A 20696-nucleotide genomic window follows, 5' to 3' on the forward strand; every position below is an offset into this window, starting at 1 on the left:
TGCTCCTCTGTGCAGTGCAACATGTTTATTTCTGGGCTGTAATATTCAAATGTTCAGCATTTGGCTCAAAAACAGTGAAAAGGTGATTGAGCACTGCCAGGTATGGTGGGTAAGGTGATGCTAGAGCAATACGTTGAGATTGTGACTGCTGTCATCTCTCTAATTGCACAATTTCTCCTCATACACTCCCCCTTCCTGCCTTACAGCTGGAGTTGAGGCCACCTACTGTAGATATTTCTTACTGATCTGGCAGAGAGAGGATCTCTGCCGTCTCCTGTGCTTTTGGTTTTTCTCTTCTACTCAGTATACTCACCAGATTAAGTGAAAACTAACATGGTTTACTTGAAGAAGGAGAAACAGGAATTGTTCACTTGAATAGATGGAATTTGAACAAATGTTGATAATTGGAGTAGAGAAGAGTTTCCACCTGATGGAGAAGGTGGTGGAGTGTGTGTAGGTGGTTTGTGTGTAAATGGGGAAGGGCCCCACCGACATTTTACACTGCATCACTTGTGTTTCGCCCACCATCGGGGAAGTTTTTTTCGATATTTTTTGATTACACAATCATCATGTGGGAGGCAAACTTCCCAGATTGGTTCTTTCCTTTCCCTAAAGTCTCTCTCTGGCATCACCTTTCGATTGAATCAGTGAACTGGAAAGTTAATATGTCACCGACAACAATAACGACCAAAGACCATGAAGTTTATTGTCAAGATAGTTCCTGTCTGTGAGGTTCCTCTCTGACTGGAACAGCAGATGGAAGTCAGAGAAACATTTGCACATGCACACATTTGCCCATATAATTAAACCATTTCTTTAAAAACCCACAAACATTACTTATGTGGCAGCGACATATATTAAATGTGAAAAGAGAAATGTTTCTTACTGATGATAATTGATTGCAGGATTATTGATTTGATACCGACAAGGTAGAACACCTCAATTAAAGCGCCCGACTGTGATGGCAGTTATGAATGTTTGCATCTTTGTGAGTTAGCAGAGCCCTGGTGAAGGTTCCCCCCTCAAAACATGCTAAATAAACTTGTTGCAGGGCTGTGAGATCCATTAAATTGTAGAGATGCCCATGGTATTGTATGTACTCCTTATAGATGTTGTAAATCCCAGGGGTGGCCCAGGGGTGACATAACCTTCCCATAGAAATGCATAAAAAATAAGACTTTAAGAAAATGATAAAAATTCCAAGCAAATAAAAAGTTACATACTGTATTTAAAAGAAGTTATGGACAAATCCACAGTACTAAAGGTATTCAGTTAGCTTGTTCCACAGGTGGGGAGCATAGAAACTAAAATCTGCGTCTCCTTGCTTGGTTTTCCTGGGAACACTGACTTAACCTGTCCCAGATGACCTGAGGGGTCTGGATGCTTACGCTTACGTAAAAGTAATTCAGAAATAAGTTCAAGAATGAGCAAGCCAAATTGTGAGACAGTGCGGTAATGAGTCCAGTAGTGCTTATTGAGGTTGAGATAGCCTCAAACATTTCTCGTTAAATGAGTTCAATATAGACGTGGCACTGAAATAACCCTGATTGTTTGGTTGTTAATCTCGAAGGAGGCCAGAGGGCTGAAGCTTCATTAGATACAAAATACAACTCTCATACCTGTAAATGACACACTATGAAACAGCAGAAGAGGCAGGACTGAAACCTCTCATTGCACCTGAGTTAGCCACTCTCTGATCAATCGAAACCTTCCCTTTGACCTTTTTATTGTGCGGATACACCTGTGTCCTCATGATATTCTTATCTATGTAGGCCACATTCCTAATACACTGTCATTTATGTTCAAAAATATTTTGTCTCACATTTCCTTCATGAGGTAGCTTTCTTTCTAAATGTGTGTGTGGCTGTTAAACAGCTACTGACAACAACACGAGTTTTGTCTCCTCCCCCACGGGTGTAGTCAGGTGAGTCAGCTCTGCTGTGTCATTTTATCACGGAGCTGCAACCAAGGTGAGTAACCTTACCTGCGAGCTATGTTAACTTTAGTATGAGTCAGTTTCGTTTTTAATCATTTGAGTGATCCAGCTTTTTAAATAATTAAATGGTATTATAACAGATGCAATAGTGATAGTAGTATAATATCCTGTCTAGGCTACATTTGTATCATAAACCGTCTTTATTTGATTTATTATGGGGTTTCTCTTTAACCTTTGCACTGAGGAATTGTTCTCAGTACATCACGGCGTAAACTTTACCTGACAATTATTCAGTGAAGAAATGTGTAGTTGAAAGAGGAACAATGAACACGAAAAGGGATACAGAAGCAGATTAATGAAGTGTTGTTCTGAGGTATTAAATCACTGGCATTTCAATGTATAATCCTCTAGTTATCCAGGGCACAACAGCCTAAATACATGAATTTGTTTATTGACCGCACATATATCTGTCTGCACTCTATGTACAAGTATCTGTTATATTAACTCAGTGAGCCATAATGACATATTTGCAGGTCTTTCTGCTCAGTGAGTTTCCCAGCAGACACAACAGAGGATTAAATGAGCTGTTTCCCAGGGTGATGGAGTGGGGTCAGTCGTTACATGGACAGCGCGCTTCATTCGTCTGGTTCACCGAGTCCCAGCTCCAGTCTGTGATCAGGAATGGTGTGGTTCCAGAATGGTTTCATGGCATCATTTCCAGGAAGTAAGTTCATAAAGTCTATCACTGTCTGCCATCTGCAGCAGAGGAGGCACGCAGGGAGGAATGTGGAGATCCATGTTTTAAAAATCGTTTGCGATGATATCAGCGTTGTGTCCCAGCATGCAGTGATTGTTTTAGTGAAGGATAAAACTGCTCCAGTATAATCACTTATGTTTGGAGGCATTTTCTTGACTCTGCTTTATGTATAATATTAATGTCGGGTTAAAAAGAGTAATGTGAAAATGTAAAACTGTATTTATGTAGCTTCTTTCTAGAGCAAAGTGGTTCCCAATAGCAAACTGAAGACATGAAATACAGCCACAATATTAATGGGTCAAACATATGAAAAAAGCCTAAACAAAGTCTCAACAAGGGGAAATTTTGAATCCCCAAAATATCAAATTTTCAGGAAGTAATACAAACTTTTCAGGAAGTTGTTGACAACCAAGTAAACAATAGGATCACATTCTTTCCTCAACATGTTCTCTTTTAAGTGATAGCATGACATCAAACCACTACATCTAAACAGAGATATCGTCCTCTTCCTCCACTCTTAGCAGCCGTGTGAGTCGCAAATGATTTTTTCTTGGGCAAGTCAAGTCCCAAGTCAGATCACCATATCCGGTGTTATCAACCAATTTATCTAACCTGTTCAGAAAGTAGGGCAATTAACTGAATTAGTATCATAATTATTGATATTTAGTGAAATAAATGTAATCAAACAAAATACAAATCATTTCATTAAAGCTTATCAATCAAAAATATTCCCTCCTCATCACCTTTAAAAAGTGAAATCCAGACTGCCAGAACTAAAAAGACAACAACAAAAAAAGACGAAAATGTAATATAATGCACACAGAGAAGTCCAAGTTGAGGCTCAAGTCATTTATTTTCTGTCAAGTCAAGCTGCAAGTCATCAAAACAGTGACTCAAAGCACATCTCTGACAACGAGCAAAGCAAACACGCAAAACTAGACCACTGCCACAAGAACTAAGGTCTGCTAAAACCTTGTCTTCTTTTATAAGCAGACTAAAAACATGTTTTCGCACAAGCTTTATGTCTTAAATGATTGAATAACAGGTAGCACTTAAAGATTTCTTCTTCTTCTTCTATTCTCTTTTAACAATAATAATAACACTGTTTAATGTGATTTCTATCTGATTCATTTGTATTGTGTTGCCTTCTCATCCTTCATGTTTTATTCTGTTTTTATCTTGTATGTTTTTATTGTATTTTATTGTAAAGTATACGATTTTTTCATGTATGGTGTTTACTTTTAATCTTTTATCTACATGTTAAACCTTGATTATACATGTTTGCTAATGATACACAATAACCACACATATATCTGTGAAGTAGCCTCTTGACCTGGTGGACTTTCCTCCTAGCCCAGTGACACAACTTTATACAATGCATGATACTCTATGTGGATTATTATGGTGTATGTGATTCAGTTTACTTTACACACAGTATTTATCACGCATGACGAGAGGATTTTGTAATTTGATGAAAGCTAAGCTGTTTCCTATAAATCTTGATGACAAATTCCCACGCTGACTTTTACTGCCGACTGATTGTAGCTCCACTTCACACAAGCAAAGCTAAAATTACCAGATCATTAACAGATTAAAGTGCATGTGTGAAAGCGTTTTTTTGTCTGAGTTAATTGTACTGTATGTTTATCATTTGTGTAGGACGTCAGAGGATCTGCTGATGTCCAAACCTCCTGGCTACTTCCTCATCAGAGTCAGTGAGAGCCGGATTGGCTACACCCTCTCATACCGGTGAGTGTTTGCAGGATTAAAAATTGCTTTATTTCACAGTTTACACTCACACACACTCAGTTCAAAGTCCATCCCTGTTCACTCTTCTTGATATATTCTCAGCGCTGAGGACCGCTGCAGACATTTCATGATTGATGCATTAGAGGATGGCCAGTACATTATCGTAGGGGAGAACAGGCGTCACCGGTTCCTGCAGGACCTGGTGGACTTTCATCGAAGGACTCCCATCGAGCCTTTCACTGAAGTGCTGACTGTCGCTTGTGGACAGGTGAGGAAATGTTTTATTGTCTTACCTGCATGCAAATTAACTCTTCAGGACCACATTTTTGCTTTTCGGCATTTACAGTGCACGCAGTTAGAGTGAAAACTGAGTCACCATTATGATCCAAAACCACAATATTTGTTTATTGGTTTGCCACCTGTGCACCATGCAAACAGAAAACAGTCACAAATTGTCCTGTGTTTCTCTCTCTTTGTCTGAACCAACACAAGGCCTCGAATGACAGGACTGACTATGCAGAACTACTGTTTCCCCAAAGACATCCGAACCGTAACACAAGTCTGCCACCAAACCACTTCCCGCTTCCCAGCGTAAGTCAGCCAGTGTCACCAGAAGATGTCCCACCTGCCCTTCCTTATCGACCAGACAACCTGAGGCACTCTGCAGTCCTGTCTCCAAACAGACTCTACCCTAGTTTGGAAGAAGGATATCCACATGTCACCTCACCTATGTCAGCCACGGTAATATTGATCTAGATATTTTCAGGTGCTAAAACTGTTAACTGATGGCACGTTTTAATTCTTTAAATTCTTAAGACGTTGTCTGAGCAAAGGGATTCTCAAGACATTACAAGGGTTTTTATTGGAAGAAGGTGTTTCTATATGAACGCACACTTTTCTCCCAGATTATGACCAGTGTTTAGTTGTTTCACTTTGATTTCTGTGTCCCAGCAGGAAAACGTCTACTTTATATTTAAAGCAGACCTGTTGTGCTTTTTTGCTTTTTTGCTTTTTTCCTTTCCTTCAGTGTGTTATAAATGTTCTTGTGCATGTAAAAGGCACACCTGTTCTGTTAGCGATGCTATGTCAGGCGTGTGTGAGCGGACCAATCAGAGGAGACTGGGTATTCAGGAGGGTGGCCCTTAAAGAGACAGGAGCTAAGAGAAAACTAATGTTTTTTTTTTAACATTAAAGCATGTAAACCTATTCTAGTAATCACCCCCCAAAAAACTAATGACAGTTGTGGGGGCTGTCAATCAAATCTGATTAAATCTGTTAAACTGAAACATGTTTTCCCCTAACTTTGAGTGTTGCTTATTTGCTCGTGATAGAGATATACATAAGATTTGTAGTTCAGCAGTTCAGAGTCCTTTTATTCTCTAACAAATTTCTGTGCTGTATGTTTCTTCATGTTTATCATCTCCAGCCTGTACCGATGACCAGAACCAAATATAAAGCCGACTACCCTCCATCTGAACGGCCCCCTGAAGTCCCTGCTCGAACCGCTGTTCCTCCACTGAAGCAGAACCAGGCGTGTATCAGAACAGTCTCTGCACCTGAAAGTCCCACCACACTCACAGCCACTGAACACCCACCCGGCACCAACATCCAGTCTGTAAAGAACCAGGAAGCAAAGCCGTCAGTCGTCACCAACCTGAAGAACCTCAAGAAGAAATTCCATAAAAAGAGAGCCATGTCGCAGGAGCTTATGTACACAGAGATTGATTTGAAGGCGACAGACAGGAGTGGAGACACTGAGAGTGAGTACCAGGAGATCACGGGGGAGGAAACCTTCAGTGGTTCACCGTTTTCCAGCAATTGCACTGATGTGAGACTGACTGATGGAGGGTTACCTCAGGAGTACTTTCCGCCGCCACCTTTTGCTCCAGGCTACTGATACACAACTGCTCCCTTAGAAAATACAGATGGATCAATCAGTGGATTGAGGAATGACTGTAACAAAAATTAATAGTTGTTAAGATGGTGGACTGTGGGCACATCCAAACCAGAGTGGGTGGAGGTGCAGGACAATAGCAGCATCCAAAGGAAACGGAACGATAGTCCACACATTGTAAATGAGTCCTTACAAGCTTAATAATATTCGGTGTCAATCCTAAACCGGTAAATCTAAAGATAACTAGACCTGCAAGCAAGCATTTAACAGGCCCAAAGTCTGCTGTGGGAGAAGAAAATAATGCCCTGTGGACAAAGCCTGGCTAGCTGTTTCCAATCTTTGCATTAAACTACCCTAACAAGCAGCTGGCAGAAGCGTCATATTTAGCATTTGACTCTCAGCAAATACGTTTATTTCCCTAAATGTTGAACTTTTTCTTTAATATTTTGGTTAGTGTGCAAACTACAGTACCTCTCCCTTCTCTTTATATAAATGATTCAAAGCTGCAGATGCTTGAATTGTTTTGTTTAGAACTCAGCTGCCTACGAGTGAAAGCACTTATGTCTGAGCTGTTGAAATATAAAATCATACTAGACTGCTGTCTGCGTGTGACTGTAATTACTGCCAGTGACGAGAAAATGCTTTATGTTCTGTTTATTTCTTAGTTTATTCAACAGAGACAATCCAGATACACACTGTTAAATAAGAATAAGTCATCTACAGGCATCTCATAGAAGCTACCAACAGCTTCTTCTCTGGCTCAGCTTTTAAGAGTAACACATTTTATATGCTGCTTTGGTTATGTTTAAAGTATGAAAAGGCAGTAGGAGGAAGGTTTGTGCAGCATATGTAAATCATGGTTCATGTTAGCTGCTTTGAATACAGGAGACATACTGTACTGTAGCGTCAGATGCTGATCTGTTATCAGCAATATTACAGGGGAAGCAGGCAGGGGCAGATGAAGGTACTGGTAAAACTTGTTTCACTGGTAAAACCACACAGGTGAATAAAATCCACCTTCATACCGCTTCCGGACACAGAAGTAGCTATTTCCCCAAACATATTGTACTGTACTGTAAAAGGCTTGTATCCAGACCTTGTGATCTCAATAATGTTTAACATTTGTGTCTATGACTATAATATCTCTTTACAAAGCATCTGATTTTGTCAGATGACTGAGCTAATAAATCACATTTGGAAAAGGTTCAGTCTGTATTGGTTTCAATTACAGTTGTTCTGCAGTTCTTTGTTTCATGGGACAAAATAAATATTACTCTAACGCCTGTCTGTCTGCAGCTTAAAAGGAGAGATGTATGTGAATTTGACTGTGACAAATCACCACTTTATCCACCCATACTGGGCATTTACATAGTTTCTGTTTCTGCTCTATGCAGTTCCTCCTGTCCACCCTCCTATTCCTCCTCCCTTGTTTCCCTTCTCACTCTGATCTTTGCATGTATTTGCAATGTACCCATAAAGTGCTGGAAATGACCATCTGAATTTCTTACTGTTTTTATAAGCAGTATTCATGCTTTTATGTATTCATATTTTAATTACTGAGTGAACCGGTCAAGGCAGATGACCCGTCACCGTGAGTCCAAGTCTGCTCCGAGTTTTCAGCGTGATAGTTTTCAGCCACTGCTGACAAGTGCTTGCTCATGGGGGGAAATGTTGGGTCCAGACCTTCTCCTGTTGAAAAGTGTCAGGAAATAACTTTTGCTGTGAACTGCTGCTTTATAAATAAAATTGACTTGACTTGATTCTTGGGCTATTTCTTATATTTTTGACCATATAAAAACAAGCTTAATCTCAAATAGTAACTACTAACTTGTCAATGTCAATAGTTGGGATTATACACCAATCAGCTACAACATTTAAACCACCTTCTTAATATTGTGCAGGTTCCCCCTGTGCAGCCAAAACAGCTCTGACCTGTCAAGGCACGGTCATTAGACCTCTGGGGTTTTCCTGTGGTGTCTGGTACCAGGATGTTTGTAGTGGATCCTTTGGGTCCTGTATGTTGTTGGGTGCGGCCTCCTTGGAGCGTACTTGTTCCGTACTTGGCCACTGCCATGAGGAGGTGTACTTGGTCCACAACGGTGTTTGGATGGGGTGTGTGTGTCAAGTGGCGTTCAACTTGGATGCCAGGACCCAAGGTTTCGCAGCAGAACTTTGCATTGTAATGAGATGATCATTGTCATTCACATCACCTGTTAGTGGGTTTAATGTACTGGCTGATTCGGTGTGTGGTGTGTGGTGGTCACATCAGTTCAGAGCTCTCCAGTCCACCAAAAAAACTTGTCTTATTATACACTACCATCTAGTGGCAGCAAACCATGAAATGAGGTGCTCTAAGAGCATACTAGTGGTATTTAGATCCTTTATGAACTACCACAATGTAAAATTCTTATTTAACAGTGTTAACTACATCATGCAAAATTCACAACCTGATGATATATTTTGTTTTAATATGTAAAGTAACTTGAAACTGTAGATGTTAAAAATTGGGGTGGAGTAAAAAACTTCAACACTTGCCTCGTAAATGTAAAAGAACGACTCGAGTAAAGCAGGCTACAAGCACATAAAATTATATTCAAATACTACACTAAATATCCTTGGTTACTTTCCACCACTGGGTATTACAATCTCCTACTCAGGCAGAATTACCTCTGGGCAAGTTTTCTTTTTTTTAGTGAGGGTATGTCTAAAAGATAAGACATAATCCAAAAGGTACAAGTGCATAAAATGTATCAAAACTAGGTATCAGTGTAAAATGTGTAACCTGCCCTCTCCATGCTCATACTGCTGCACCTCCTCCTCTTCACAGAAGGGCTTCAAGCCTTCACACGTGTGCTGATATCTCTCGGTGTACTCGCTCATACAGATGGGAAGGACTGTGCAGGATCACTGTTCGCCAGTTCCTTTTAAGGAAAACACCCAGCCTTGTCCCGGGACACAGTCAATGGAGGGTTTGGTTTGTAACGCACGTCTTCACAGAGTCAGTGAGGGCTACGGCCAACCGTTTAACACCGCCCCCCCGGGCTACCCCTCGCTACAAAACGCGCTGAGCTGATAGACTAGCAGGCGAAGTGACGTCATCCTGGCAGCCGTCGGTTTCCATCCATGGGATCAGCCTGCTGATCGAGGAAGTTGTCCCGCCGTCGACACCTCTTTTCTCCGAGACTTGAACAGTTGTTGTGAGTTTCTACGTTTTTTTGGGGGGTTTCTTGTGCCTAAACCTCTCAGCGACACCATGTCAATTTACACCCCAGGACAGCCGGTGACTGCAGTTGTGGTAAGTTTGTGAATACAGCAGTTTCCATTCAACGGGACTCTATTGTTTAGTCTCCGGGTCCGACGGTAACGAAAAAACAGCCTCAGCACTAAACTATAAACTCAACTACTGCTAGTCAGTCAGCTGTGGTGCTCTCACTAGCGTTGGCTAGCTCTTATATTAACTGTAACATTAGTCACTTTCTTTTGTTTAGCTGAAGTGTAGCCGGTGGAAGAAACTGACCTCGTCGACAGCCACGTAATCTCCATGTTGAAAAACCAGTCAGAACTGACCAGTTTAACCAAAAAAACCTCGAGAAATCCCCGCATGACGAACTGGGACACCGACATGGGACACAAACTAAAGCTAACATTTAGTTGTTAACTAAATGTTAGCTGTAGTTGAATGACTCGTCAGCTAACCACTCTTACAGATGGGCGTCACCGTCTCTTCACACAAAGTTACAGAATTTAAACTACAACTGGATTGTGTTGTTTTTACGCTGCCTTCAAATGCTGCAGGAATTGTCACAATTTAAGATACATTTTTATAATAATTAAGTGGTGGATAGATATTTGCTGGGATAGCTGTGATTTTTTTTAAATTTTTTTTTTACCCCAGCCAGGCCAGAGATGCAAAGATGTCACATGTGAAGGGTGGGGAGCGGAGAAGTGTTTAAAAAGCATGGAGGTTAACCTCTCTGTATGTCATAGTCTGGCATCCACTATCAATAAGAGGCCTATTAAAGGGGCACTATGTAGTTTTGGACAAGAAATTCAAACCATAATTGTTATATTTGCAATATTAATGAGGTGGTAATACAAAATATTTATCTTCTCCCTATCTGAATAAACAAGCTGTTCTAAGATCCCCAGGACACTGTTTGAAGCCAGAAAGGTGGCAGGGTCCGCCAAATATAAACAAAGTAAAACAGTATGAAATTGTGTTGTCCTTTAAGGTCAGTTTGTTTATTCAGTTTATTCAGTCATGAAAACAAAGAGTTTGTTTATTTAGTTTGTTTAGGCATAATAAAAAATCAGTCAATGAAGATCTTTCTCTTCTGATTAAAATGTCTTCCCCAAAACTATATAATGCACCTTTAAGTTTGTTTATCATGAATTTTTAACTATATTGACTGTCATGAAGTGATATTTATCACTTTGTTTTTGAGGCAGATACTGAAATTGATTTTTTTTTTTTTTTTTACATTTTCTACATAAACACACATCATAAACAACATTATTCAATAAGGAGCTCTTACATTTAGTCATTGAAGAGTTCTAACAAACATATATGCTGAGTGGGACACTTAAAGTTATAAATTGTAACATTTCTTTCATTAAAATGTCTAAAAACGACTAGAACTTTGTTATATATTCGTTGAGTGGTGTACTTATATTATACCAGATGTTTCCAACAATGTTCAAACCAAGAGAAATCCACAAGTTTACTCAAGGTGACGACGCATTTCATTTGGTGGCTGATATATCTGCAATAAGTAGATATAATTTAATTGGCTGGACTGTTTCCTCCTGTAAATTTCCTCCTATTAATACGAATAGGATTTTATCTGCATTGCAATGAAACATCTTCCTCAAACATTCCACATATTAAAAAATGGGCCTATTTTAATGTAAATGAGTGTGCTAATGGTCTCCTGTTTATAGTTTGATGTTTTTGTTTTAACAGTCAGGCCTATTAATCACTTTTTCTGGGAGAGAGAAATTTGTTGTAATGCCTGCAAGTCCTGACTGACTGATATACTCTTACTCACTATTATCAAAGATTCAGACATACTTAGACTTCATTGTATCAGCGACAACACTCAGTGAATGTCTGGTTATTCATCACCACACACACAGACAGTCTTTGTGTTGAGGAGTGCTGTGAGGAGTCCTACTGTCAGAGTCATCCATCCATCTGGTTAGTGAGCCTGCAGCTGCTTGTCAGTGTCAAGGGCAGGGCTGCACTAATAAAGTCTCTGTTCCAGCGGGGACTTCAATTATGAGGGGACAGCTTCTAAATCCACCATTTGTTGCACGTTGAAAATTGTCTGTGGTGGATAAATCCGTGCTGTATGCAGTCAGTTCCCTGTTTTCAAATTGATGGCAAGCAGAGTGCCACTGAGAGTAGAAATCAAACCTTTGAAACTATACTGTTTCACTTCAATATGGTTTACACACACGATCTGCAATGTAAATGTGTGCTTGCCCATGTTAAATGAACCCAAACAGCTCATGTTGCAGTTGATTAATAATAGCTAACACATAAGAACAAGAACTGGAGTCTCTTTAATCAATAAGAACAGAAATGTACAGGAACTTGTCAGCGACACTGATGTAGAGACAATATTGACACAGTTATGAAGTACTGATAGGCCAGTGGTTCAGATTTCTAACACATGAGAGCGCTGCCAGTATCCAGTGTCCACTGTTTTCCTAATCAGGGACTTTTTGGTATATAACAGTCGTTAATTTAAACAAATATTGAATGCATTTGTTGGCAGTGTTTTAAATAGGTTGGGTTTATTCCCTATGAATATGTATCTGATTTCGTTTTTATTTTTCTTCCTGTGTAACAGCAACGAATTGAGATCCATAAGTTGCGACAGGGAGATAATCTGATCCTGGGCTTCAGCATCGGAGGAGGGATAGACCAGGACCCTGGACAGAACCCCTTCTCTGGGGACAAGACTGACAAAGTAAGTCTCAGTGTGTGTGTGAATCTATCAGGTCTGTATGCACTGCAAATTTTACAGAAATTGGTACAGCTGAGAGGGACAAAATTAGTATTTGTTTCTTTATCAACACATTATTGATATCTAACATTTTTGTGCTCCATTATTGAAAAACAAATAGTAAAAAATTAAACTTAGTTACGTATTTTATCTAAACAAAATCCTATAATTCTAATAACTTTGAATTTGCGACCCATTGTTGGTAGACAATTCTAAACAAACAAAGATAATCGAGCAGAATCCATAAAAACGGTAGCAAAGATTATAAATGGTAAAAAGCTGTCCAGTCCTACATACAACCTAAAGTTTCTGAATACTCCTTTCATAGTTTTGTAGTTCACATCAGGCAGAGACAGCAATAAAGTTGATTCTGTGATGTGACCTGTCAGGTTCTTCCTGCATTTCAGGGTCTTTTAGTAACACAAAGCTACCAAAGTATTTATGATATCAGTCCCAATCACATCCCTGTTCTGATGAAGCACAGTGGTACTAGAGAAATGTTGTAGGAGTGAGGGGCAGGCCTAAACACATCACCTGCAGCCTCAGGAGGGAACAAACCAGACTTGCTCAATGATGTCATAGACAGGAATACTGCATGTTTACACAAAGTTGTATCTTACCTGCTGAAAATAAAGTGTGAGCTGAAGAGATGGTAATGTGCCTACAGATTCTGGGCACAGATACCATGTGCGGAGAAATAATAACTTTTCTTCAGGTTTAGATATTACGCTCTATCTTCTGACCTTTCTGGCTTCCTTTATATATCCTTCACATGCTTATGAGCATTATTGGAGCTTTCCCACAGAGCTGTGCAGGTGCTCTTATGTCATTGATACCACTTATCCTTAAAAGAAAAGTGGGCTTCTGTCTTATTTTTTTCATAACTATCTGTTCTGCATAGGGCTGAGAAATCAACTTTTTTTTTTTTAAATCAGTGCTAACTGATCATTTAAGTCATTCATCAAGCAAACATGTGAAAAATGTGTTGGTTCCAGTGTCTCATGTCTGAGTATTTGCTGTTTTTTGGTGATTGAACAAAACAAGCGATGTGTGATGGCCGTTTTCACTATTTTCTGATGTTTTTTTTTTTCTTTTCAACAAAATGATTGTACAAATATTTTAAACAATAAATTAATTGCCATATTTATCAAAAATAATGGTAAGGTGCAGTCCTATTCCTGGAGATATTGTTGGTTTGTGTGCTGGATATTAGAGGCCACCGGTATTACTGTAATCATGAATGTTACTCCTCAGAATAAGATCCCTAGATGCAGCAAAACATCAATTTATGAATGTATACATGTTTTAATGCCATTTTGCCACCATCATAATTTGTTTGTAATAGTCAGAGGTTACAAAAAAAGGCAATTGAAGTAAAGATAATAAAATAAAATAAAAAAATTAATGAAATGAATAGTAATATTCATACAGGAAAAGAATGCATTATACTAGAGTATCTCTTATGTCTTATTTATTTTGTATTTCATTTGTTTGAAGTTTTTACATTGTCTGTATTGGTTATGAATGTGTTTGTGTTGTCTTAAGGGCATCTATGTGACCAGGATAACACCAGGAGGACCAGCACATGAAGCAGGCTTGAGAATGGGAGACAAAATAATGCAGGTGTGTAGTGAAGTGGCGCTTCGGTCAAGATCCACAAGATGGCACCATGAGTACACTAGAGAGTCAGACAGGAGCTGTGCTCACCTTACTCCATATTCACCTTACTACTGTTCAGTCAAGTTGGTGTTAGGGCTGCGTGATGTATTGGAATTATATCGATATCATGATATAAGACAATATATTGTCTTAGATCTTGGATTTTGTTATATTATATGATATGGCATTAGTATTGTCTTTTCCAATTACCAATTAATAGTAATTTTTGTCGCAATATTGATATTCAGGTATTTGGTCAGTCATATCGCCCAACCCAAGCATTTATGAAGTGCTTTTAAGGAGATTTCAAAATATCGAGATATAGGTTGTGTATCTCGATATAGCCTTAGAATATTATGAAGGGACCATATCACCCAGACCTACTTGGTTTTAACTTAAATTTGTGAAAATGACTCCAGCTTATCTCAGACAAAATCTCAGACTTTCCTTCTTCCCTCAGGTGAACGGCTGGGACATGACCGTGGTGACCCACGACCAGGCTCGTAAAACACTAACCAAGAAGAATCAGGACACTGTGCGGCTACTGGTAACCAGAAAGTCACTGGAGGACGCTGTCAAAAATTCTATGGGCAGTTACCCCAGACAGTGACACTACTTATGACCACAGACTAGTGCAATATTCAAGGACTGAACACTCACATACTGAGACTCCCACATATTCAGATGATGGTGGCCTTTTGAACATTGAACAACTTCAGTGTAAAAATATTAGACAGATCTCGTCAGATTGTTTAATGATTAGGTGACGTTTGCAGATGCCCAAATCTGCTCAACTCAATTCTTACTCTTTCAATCATTGGACAATGAGACGGTGCTCTTTCTCTCCACACCCACTCAAACTAATCTCAAAGTTAGCTGCTTAATTTTTCATAAATCTTGGTAGCATATTCACCTGCAGTTTCTAAAATATGTAGCAATCCTGAACGTAATCAAATATATTCAGTCTTCAAATTAAATCAATTCATTCACAGTCAGAATATGATTTCCACTTTTGCCATCCTGTTGCTGTTTGACCTTTTCACCTGAAGAAAATTTTCCAAATCTCATGTGAGCATTTTTGACTTTCGTGGAGAAAACACTTGCCAATTTAAAATGTTGATGTATAAAAGGTAATGTTAGGGATTATGAAAGATGAACGGTTTATGTAGATATTCACAATAGCTACTGTTTGCTTGTTTCAATCTTTGAACAACAGCAGACTGAAATTAGTCTAAATTAGAAATTAGGAAGACTTTCCATAAAATAGAGCTTGCATATCTGTCTACATCAATTTTAAATAATATAGCACAGTATTCTTAATTCATTTCCACTTGGGAGATATTTGCCAAATGTCCTCAGTCCATCAACAAGAGCAATACTCATCTTTTTTCAATGTAACGTTTATGACATATTGTTCAAAAACATCTTTGATTCTTTTTTCCTTAAGCTGACCAAAGTTGTTCCTGATGGTTTGGCTACATCAAGATTGTTCAATGCTCTTTATTGTGTCATTAATGATCAGAGTTTAATCTCATTTAAATAAATAAAAACAATTTTCTGTCAGTCCTGTCAAGATTACAGCATCAAATACCAAAGTAAAAGCCAAGGCACTGTAAAATGATCAAAATATGTACAGCATTGTTTGTAATCTCTTTTTTATGATGGTACAGTATACTGTACAATGTCTGTACAACAAACAATATGCATGTATTCTCAGTGTTTTAATGCATACTAATGTTTTTCACTAATTATTATTTTACTGATTCATCTCTGTTCTATTTATCTTTCTTTTCATTGATGCCTATTGCATGTGGGAAATTAACATTTCTCTCTGTGTCTGCGTAACAGAATGCATATTTTCCTCCAAGTAACATTAATTACAGTATGTCATACAGACAGACCTACTTTTGGATAATGGCTATCATCTTTATCAGTTTGCAAAAAGTAGATCATTTGCAGTGTTCATGCAAGTAACCCCATTAGTGTCACACTGGAATCAGCTACTTTCAGATTGTGTCAACCTGGACAATGTTTGAAGATGTTTATTGTCAATGACCAAAAGTCGTAGTCAAGAGTAGAAATTGAGTGAATGTTGTTTGAGAAATAGGAATGTGCAAAACCGCCTTAAATCAATACTTAATACCACTAAGATTAATGATTTGTTTGTATTTTACAATTTGCCATTCCACTATGGTTTCTGTGACACAACAGTAATTTACTGCCTGTGATACAGTACATACTGGGTAACATTGCAGAAGAGTGATTTAGTACTAACTAAAAAAAATTGGCTTTGAAATGTTACAGGACTGACACTGTTATTACAATACTAATCTTATGTCTTTGGGTAATCTTGTTGGCTCTTTTTTTGTTATGCTCGGGGTGTATATCATAATATGTTTTCTGTGTGTTTAAAGGTGCACCATGTAGTTTTGGGGACGAAATTCAAACTTTAATATTTGGATATTTGCAATTATTGAGGTGATAATACAAACTCAGAAACATTTATTTTTCCCTAGCTGAATAAACAAGCTTTTCTCAGAGGAAAATAAGGTCCCCAGAACACTTTTTAAAGCTAGAAAGGTGGCAGGGTCCACCAAATATAAACAAAGTAAAACCGTATTACTTCGAGGTCAGTTTGTTTATTCAGTCGTGAAAACAAAGAGAGATTATTTAGTTTGTTTAGGCATAAAGGAAAAAACAGTCACTCAGATTAAAATTTCCTCCCCAAACTGCATAGTGCACCTTTAACAGAACCATTTGATTTGTATATTATTAACATCTAACCCAATAATGTAAAATTTAAGTTTTCATTCCACAATGAAATATAAGAAAGAGAGATAAAGATAGAGTAACAATACAGTAAGGAGTCAGCTGTATGCTGACAGAACAATGAATAAATGTTAAAGGTACAGTCTGCCCAAAAGAAGTTTCATAATGTATTCAAATAAGTCAGAATTTTAAATCTGTCGTCAAATTTACACTTTTTTTAAAAAACAAAACATTTTGGGATGAAACTTTTTGATACTTTACAGCACTGGTTCCCAAACCTTTTGACTTATGAGCCTTTAAAATGAAGCAATCTATTTTATGACCCCTCATTACAGCTCAATCCCAAGAGTGTTTTTTTCTTTTCCTTCTCAGATAATTTCATTACAGGCTTTTAGAGGCCTTACAAGGTGAAAGTATCTAGTATTTTGCAGAAGGACAACAAACATTTAAGAAAAGGTTAAAGCTTGGATTTCGCGCACATCTTTACCTACTTCTAAGGTGCACAGAGAAGGTGAAAAACTCCAGCAACACTTGTCATAAAGAACCACTTCATTATCAGATCAATGACCCTGACGAAGGCCACATACAAAACCTGTTGGTCTGACAGTAAGTGTTTCTGGAATTTTTACTTCAGAAAAGCCAAACAAACATTTTAATTATATTGGATTTTCCTATTGTCAACAAGGAAAACTCATTTTGCTCAGGTCAATATACAGCCCAACAAACTTTTTAGGACTCCAAGGGGATGGGGACCACTGCTTTACAGCATTTTAATACAGTGGTACATTTAGAAAAGACAAATCACACTTGCAGTATTTTCTTTTTGAATCATGTCTGTCCACCTCCAGATTTTGTAAACTTTCAGCAGAGCACATAAGTTTTGCATTTGATTGTATACAGTTTACAATGTGAATGTTTCTCAGTTATAAAATGACCGAAAATGAAATACGCCTCTCTCCCATTTATTGATGAAGCAACAATCTATTTTTCACCCCCTCTTCTCCACACTGTAAAGCCTTTTTTTTTGTTGTTCTTACAGGCCCTTCAGATAGCTTCATGTCACCTGTTATAGAATAATCAGCTGACATTTCAGAGCAAAGAATCTATTCCCTGACCTTTCTGTGTTTACCGAGGCATTTTGATACACACAGCTTTCTCTACTTTCATCTCTTAAATATGTGAGCCTGGAACCAATCACTCGCCTTTGAACTGGAGACCACAGGGCAGCAAAATGAGAAAAAACTATTAACAGATAGTGACTCAAGCTTTTAAAAAGCATGTGAGAAAAGCTTGTTTTTGTTGTGTGTCACCAGTTGATTTTGTTTTGGGTTTTCCTCCATTTCTTTCCTATGAATTTGGATCTAGAACTTAGAGAACAAATAACATTAATTTTCAGTTATTTCAGATCACAACGGGGGTTACCCTTCATTTTCTCTGTCTCTGTTTTCTCATCATTTTTGTTTGAATAAAGGCAACTGCAGTTTGATATTGTACTGACCAAGTTAGTGATCAGCTTCATGATGGCAGGCGGTATATAATGTAAAGTGCAACTGAGGACCAGAGGACAAGTTGCTGTGTAATGTCTTAAAATAAAACCTGTGTCACTTCATGGCAGAGGGTCGATTTAGGGCAACGCTGAGCTAATATCCCCCCTTTGAGAAATAATTGATGAGCAACCCGTGTGTGTGTGTGTGTGTGTGTGTGTGTGTGTGTGTGTGTGTGTGTGTGTGTGCGCACGCGCATGTTATTTTTGTTCCAGGCACAGAAGGAAGCATGCTCCATTCCACTTGCCTTTGCATCGTAATACTATTATCCCATGTCGTGAGACAATAAAGGGGTTGCACAAACATCTCATCTCAGCGCTCAGACTCACAATGTGAGTTTGCTCTCACCAATACCACAACATAACACGTTGCATGTTGCTTGGTAACTAATGGACAGCTATAAGTGGGAGAAATGACCACCCAAATTCATCACAGCAGGTACTGTGTGCTATAATTTAATCAGCATTTACGAATAAGGGTTACTCCTCATACTTTTGTTGTCACGGTCCCCGAATGGACTGAAATTGTTTGAGCTGAATCTATTTAAACATATTCAGTGAACTCAGTTAAAACTAAACAAAATAGTTGATATGTTGCACCAGAAGAATTCCTTCATGCTTGAAGATAACACAGAAGAGATAAATGTTCCTTCCTGCAGGCGGGTGAATAATTACACTATCCAACCGTGGATCATACATGATCCTTGCCTCCCACGTTATGGCAGGATAATTGTGTTGCCATGGCAACGCAATCTGCTGCTATCACTTTGGTCCTCCAGCAGATTGGAACCAGAGGGAAGTCCAACGCCACACATTCATCCGCATGTTCGAGAAGAGACAACGTACGGGCACGTTGAGGTGATCTGTGGGTTATTTTAGTAAAAGGCAGAAGGGTCGTTAACATCTTATTCTGCTGACCCCTGTGCTGGCTCCATCTTTACAAACATACGCTGTGTGGCAAGGCCTTGTTCAAACTCACAGAACTTTATTTCCAAAAGATACAAAATATGTTTGGTATGAAATGATGCAAAATAGACAATTTAAATATCTTCATGTGATGGGATAATGTAGCTGACTTCTTGTCCATCATGGCCCAGCAATCTCATCCCAAGTCAAGTAGCTCTTCTGGCGCTTTCGATGTTATCGCATAATCTTCAGCAAAACTGAATTTAAAAAGGTTTCTTTTTAAGCCAATATGGAAGAGAAGTGCTCAGACAAAGGAAAGCCATGACACCTGGGCACATCATCTGCTGAAGAAGATCTCAGGATTTGGCAGGTAGTTCAGCCACAGTTGCAAAATGGATCTTGCGGTGTGTTTGGTACAACTACTGTTTTCAAGGTTCAAGAATGAAGCTTTGGAAACGAGAGCTACAATTTTGTCACAAATTTTGTGTTTGAAGAATTTGAAGAAACTTAAAGGATAAGTTCTCTCAAAAATGAAAACTCATTGTCTACCCACCCTCGTGCCAATGGAAAGTCAGGTGAAGTTTCCAAGTCCACAGTAATTTCTGGAGCTTCGCTGCAAAACAGTGTAGCAGCATTCTCTTAAACACCTGAAGAAGACGGTGACTTGTTTTAAAACATACAAAACAATTGAAAAAAACATCAAATGGCTCCATACAGCTGGTATGGCGTAATCCAAGTCTCTGGAAGCCCCGAGGGAGCACACTGATTTGAAAAGACGTCGTATACCCCCTCGACATGCGGTCGAGCTTGTGCACCCACTTTAGACACTGACGATTTCGGCTTTGAAAAGGGTTTAGATATTGTCTTTTTCCATTTTTTTTAAATTTATTTTTTTAGTTAAACTCGTTTATTTAAAACAAGTCCTCATCCCCTTCAGCTGTTTAAACATTTTGCTGTGAAGCAATGTGGGTGAGTAGCCTGGATAACGACTGAATTTTCATTTTTGGGTGTACTGAACCTTTAACTTTCACTGTAGGAATCTTTGGAATAAGGAGTGGCACAATTTAATCACAGATTTCTTGTTTAAATTTGAAGAAACTTCACAAATTCACAAATCTTGCGTCTGTTCTATAAAATCTGTCAAAGTGAAAATTCATATCCAGATGCACACTTTTAAATGCTTGCAGAGAGTTTAAATAATAATGTTAAATTGATAAAATGTATATATAATTATGTTAAACTCAAAGTTTGTTGCTGCTTGTGTGTTCTCCCTGTAATTTACACTTGGTATGATAAAACTCATGATAGATAAAACTACATAAATAGGGTGCAGCTGTATCAGTGCGTGGAGGGCTTCATGCATATCAATGCAACTTTTGTGAACGTGAACATGAGTGAGTGGGTGTGAGAGTGGAAAGCTGGGCAGCTGGGTGCCAAAGGGTTACAAATACACAGCTCCCCAGAGGGGCTCA

General features: G+C 38.6%; 2 protein-coding genes across 2 annotated transcripts; both read left to right on the plus strand.

Annotated features, from left to right (window-relative positions):
- The first annotated feature begins 2535 nt into the window (after positions 1–2535).
- On the plus strand, positions 2536–6339 carry hsh2d (hematopoietic SH2 domain containing). The gene is made up of 5 exons (XM_073475783.1): positions 2536–2660; positions 4353–4442; positions 4545–4710; positions 4935–5183; positions 5869–6339. The coding sequence occupies exons 1-5, from the start codon at positions 2536–2538 to the stop codon at positions 6337–6339; spliced, it is 1101 nt and encodes a 366-aa protein (XP_073331884.1).
- A 3089-nt stretch (positions 6340–9428) lies between these two features.
- On the plus strand, positions 9429–17721 carry tax1bp3 (Tax1 (human T-cell leukemia virus type I) binding protein 3). Its single transcript, XM_073476797.1, has 4 exons — positions 9429–9631; positions 12192–12311; positions 13893–13970; positions 14467–17721. Exons 1-4 carry the CDS (start codon positions 9590–9592, stop codon positions 14614–14616), a joined length of 390 nt encoding a protein of 129 aa, XP_073332898.1. The 5' UTR covers positions 9429–9589; the 3' UTR covers positions 14617–17721.
- Positions 17722–20696: the final 2975 nt, after the last annotated feature.

This window comes from Pagrus major, chromosome 11 (genome assembly GCF_040436345.1).
Source record: "Pagrus major chromosome 11, Pma_NU_1.0".
Classification (NCBI taxonomy): Eukaryota; Metazoa; Chordata; class Actinopteri; order Spariformes; family Sparidae; genus Pagrus; species Pagrus major.

What these genes read in the sequence shown, in the direction of transcription:
- hsh2d (XM_073475783.1), top strand. Translation starts at nt 2,536, where the DNA reads ATGGAGTGGGGTCAGTCGTTACATGGACAGCGCGCTTCATTCGTCTGG. An exon ending in CATGGCATCATTTCCAGGAA is followed by an intron (nt 2,661 to 4,352) that starts GTAAGTTCATAA and finishes TCATTTGTGTAG; the next exon opens with GACGTCAGAGGATCTGCTGA. An exon ending in CCTCACCTATGTCAGCCACG is followed by an intron (nt 5,184 to 5,868) that starts GTAATATTGATC and finishes TATCATCTCCAG; the next exon opens with CCTGTACCGATGACCAGAAC.
- tax1bp3 (XM_073476797.1), top strand. Translation starts at nt 9,590, where the DNA reads ATGTCAATTTACACCCCAGGACAGCCGGTGACTGCAGTTGTG. An exon ending in AGCCGGTGACTGCAGTTGTG is followed by an intron (nt 9,632 to 12,191) that starts GTAAGTTTGTGA and finishes CCTGTGTAACAG; the next exon opens with CAACGAATTGAGATCCATAA. An exon ending in CTGGGGACAAGACTGACAAA is followed by an intron (nt 12,312 to 13,892) that starts GTAAGTCTCAGT and finishes TGTTGTCTTAAG; the next exon opens with GGCATCTATGTGACCAGGAT.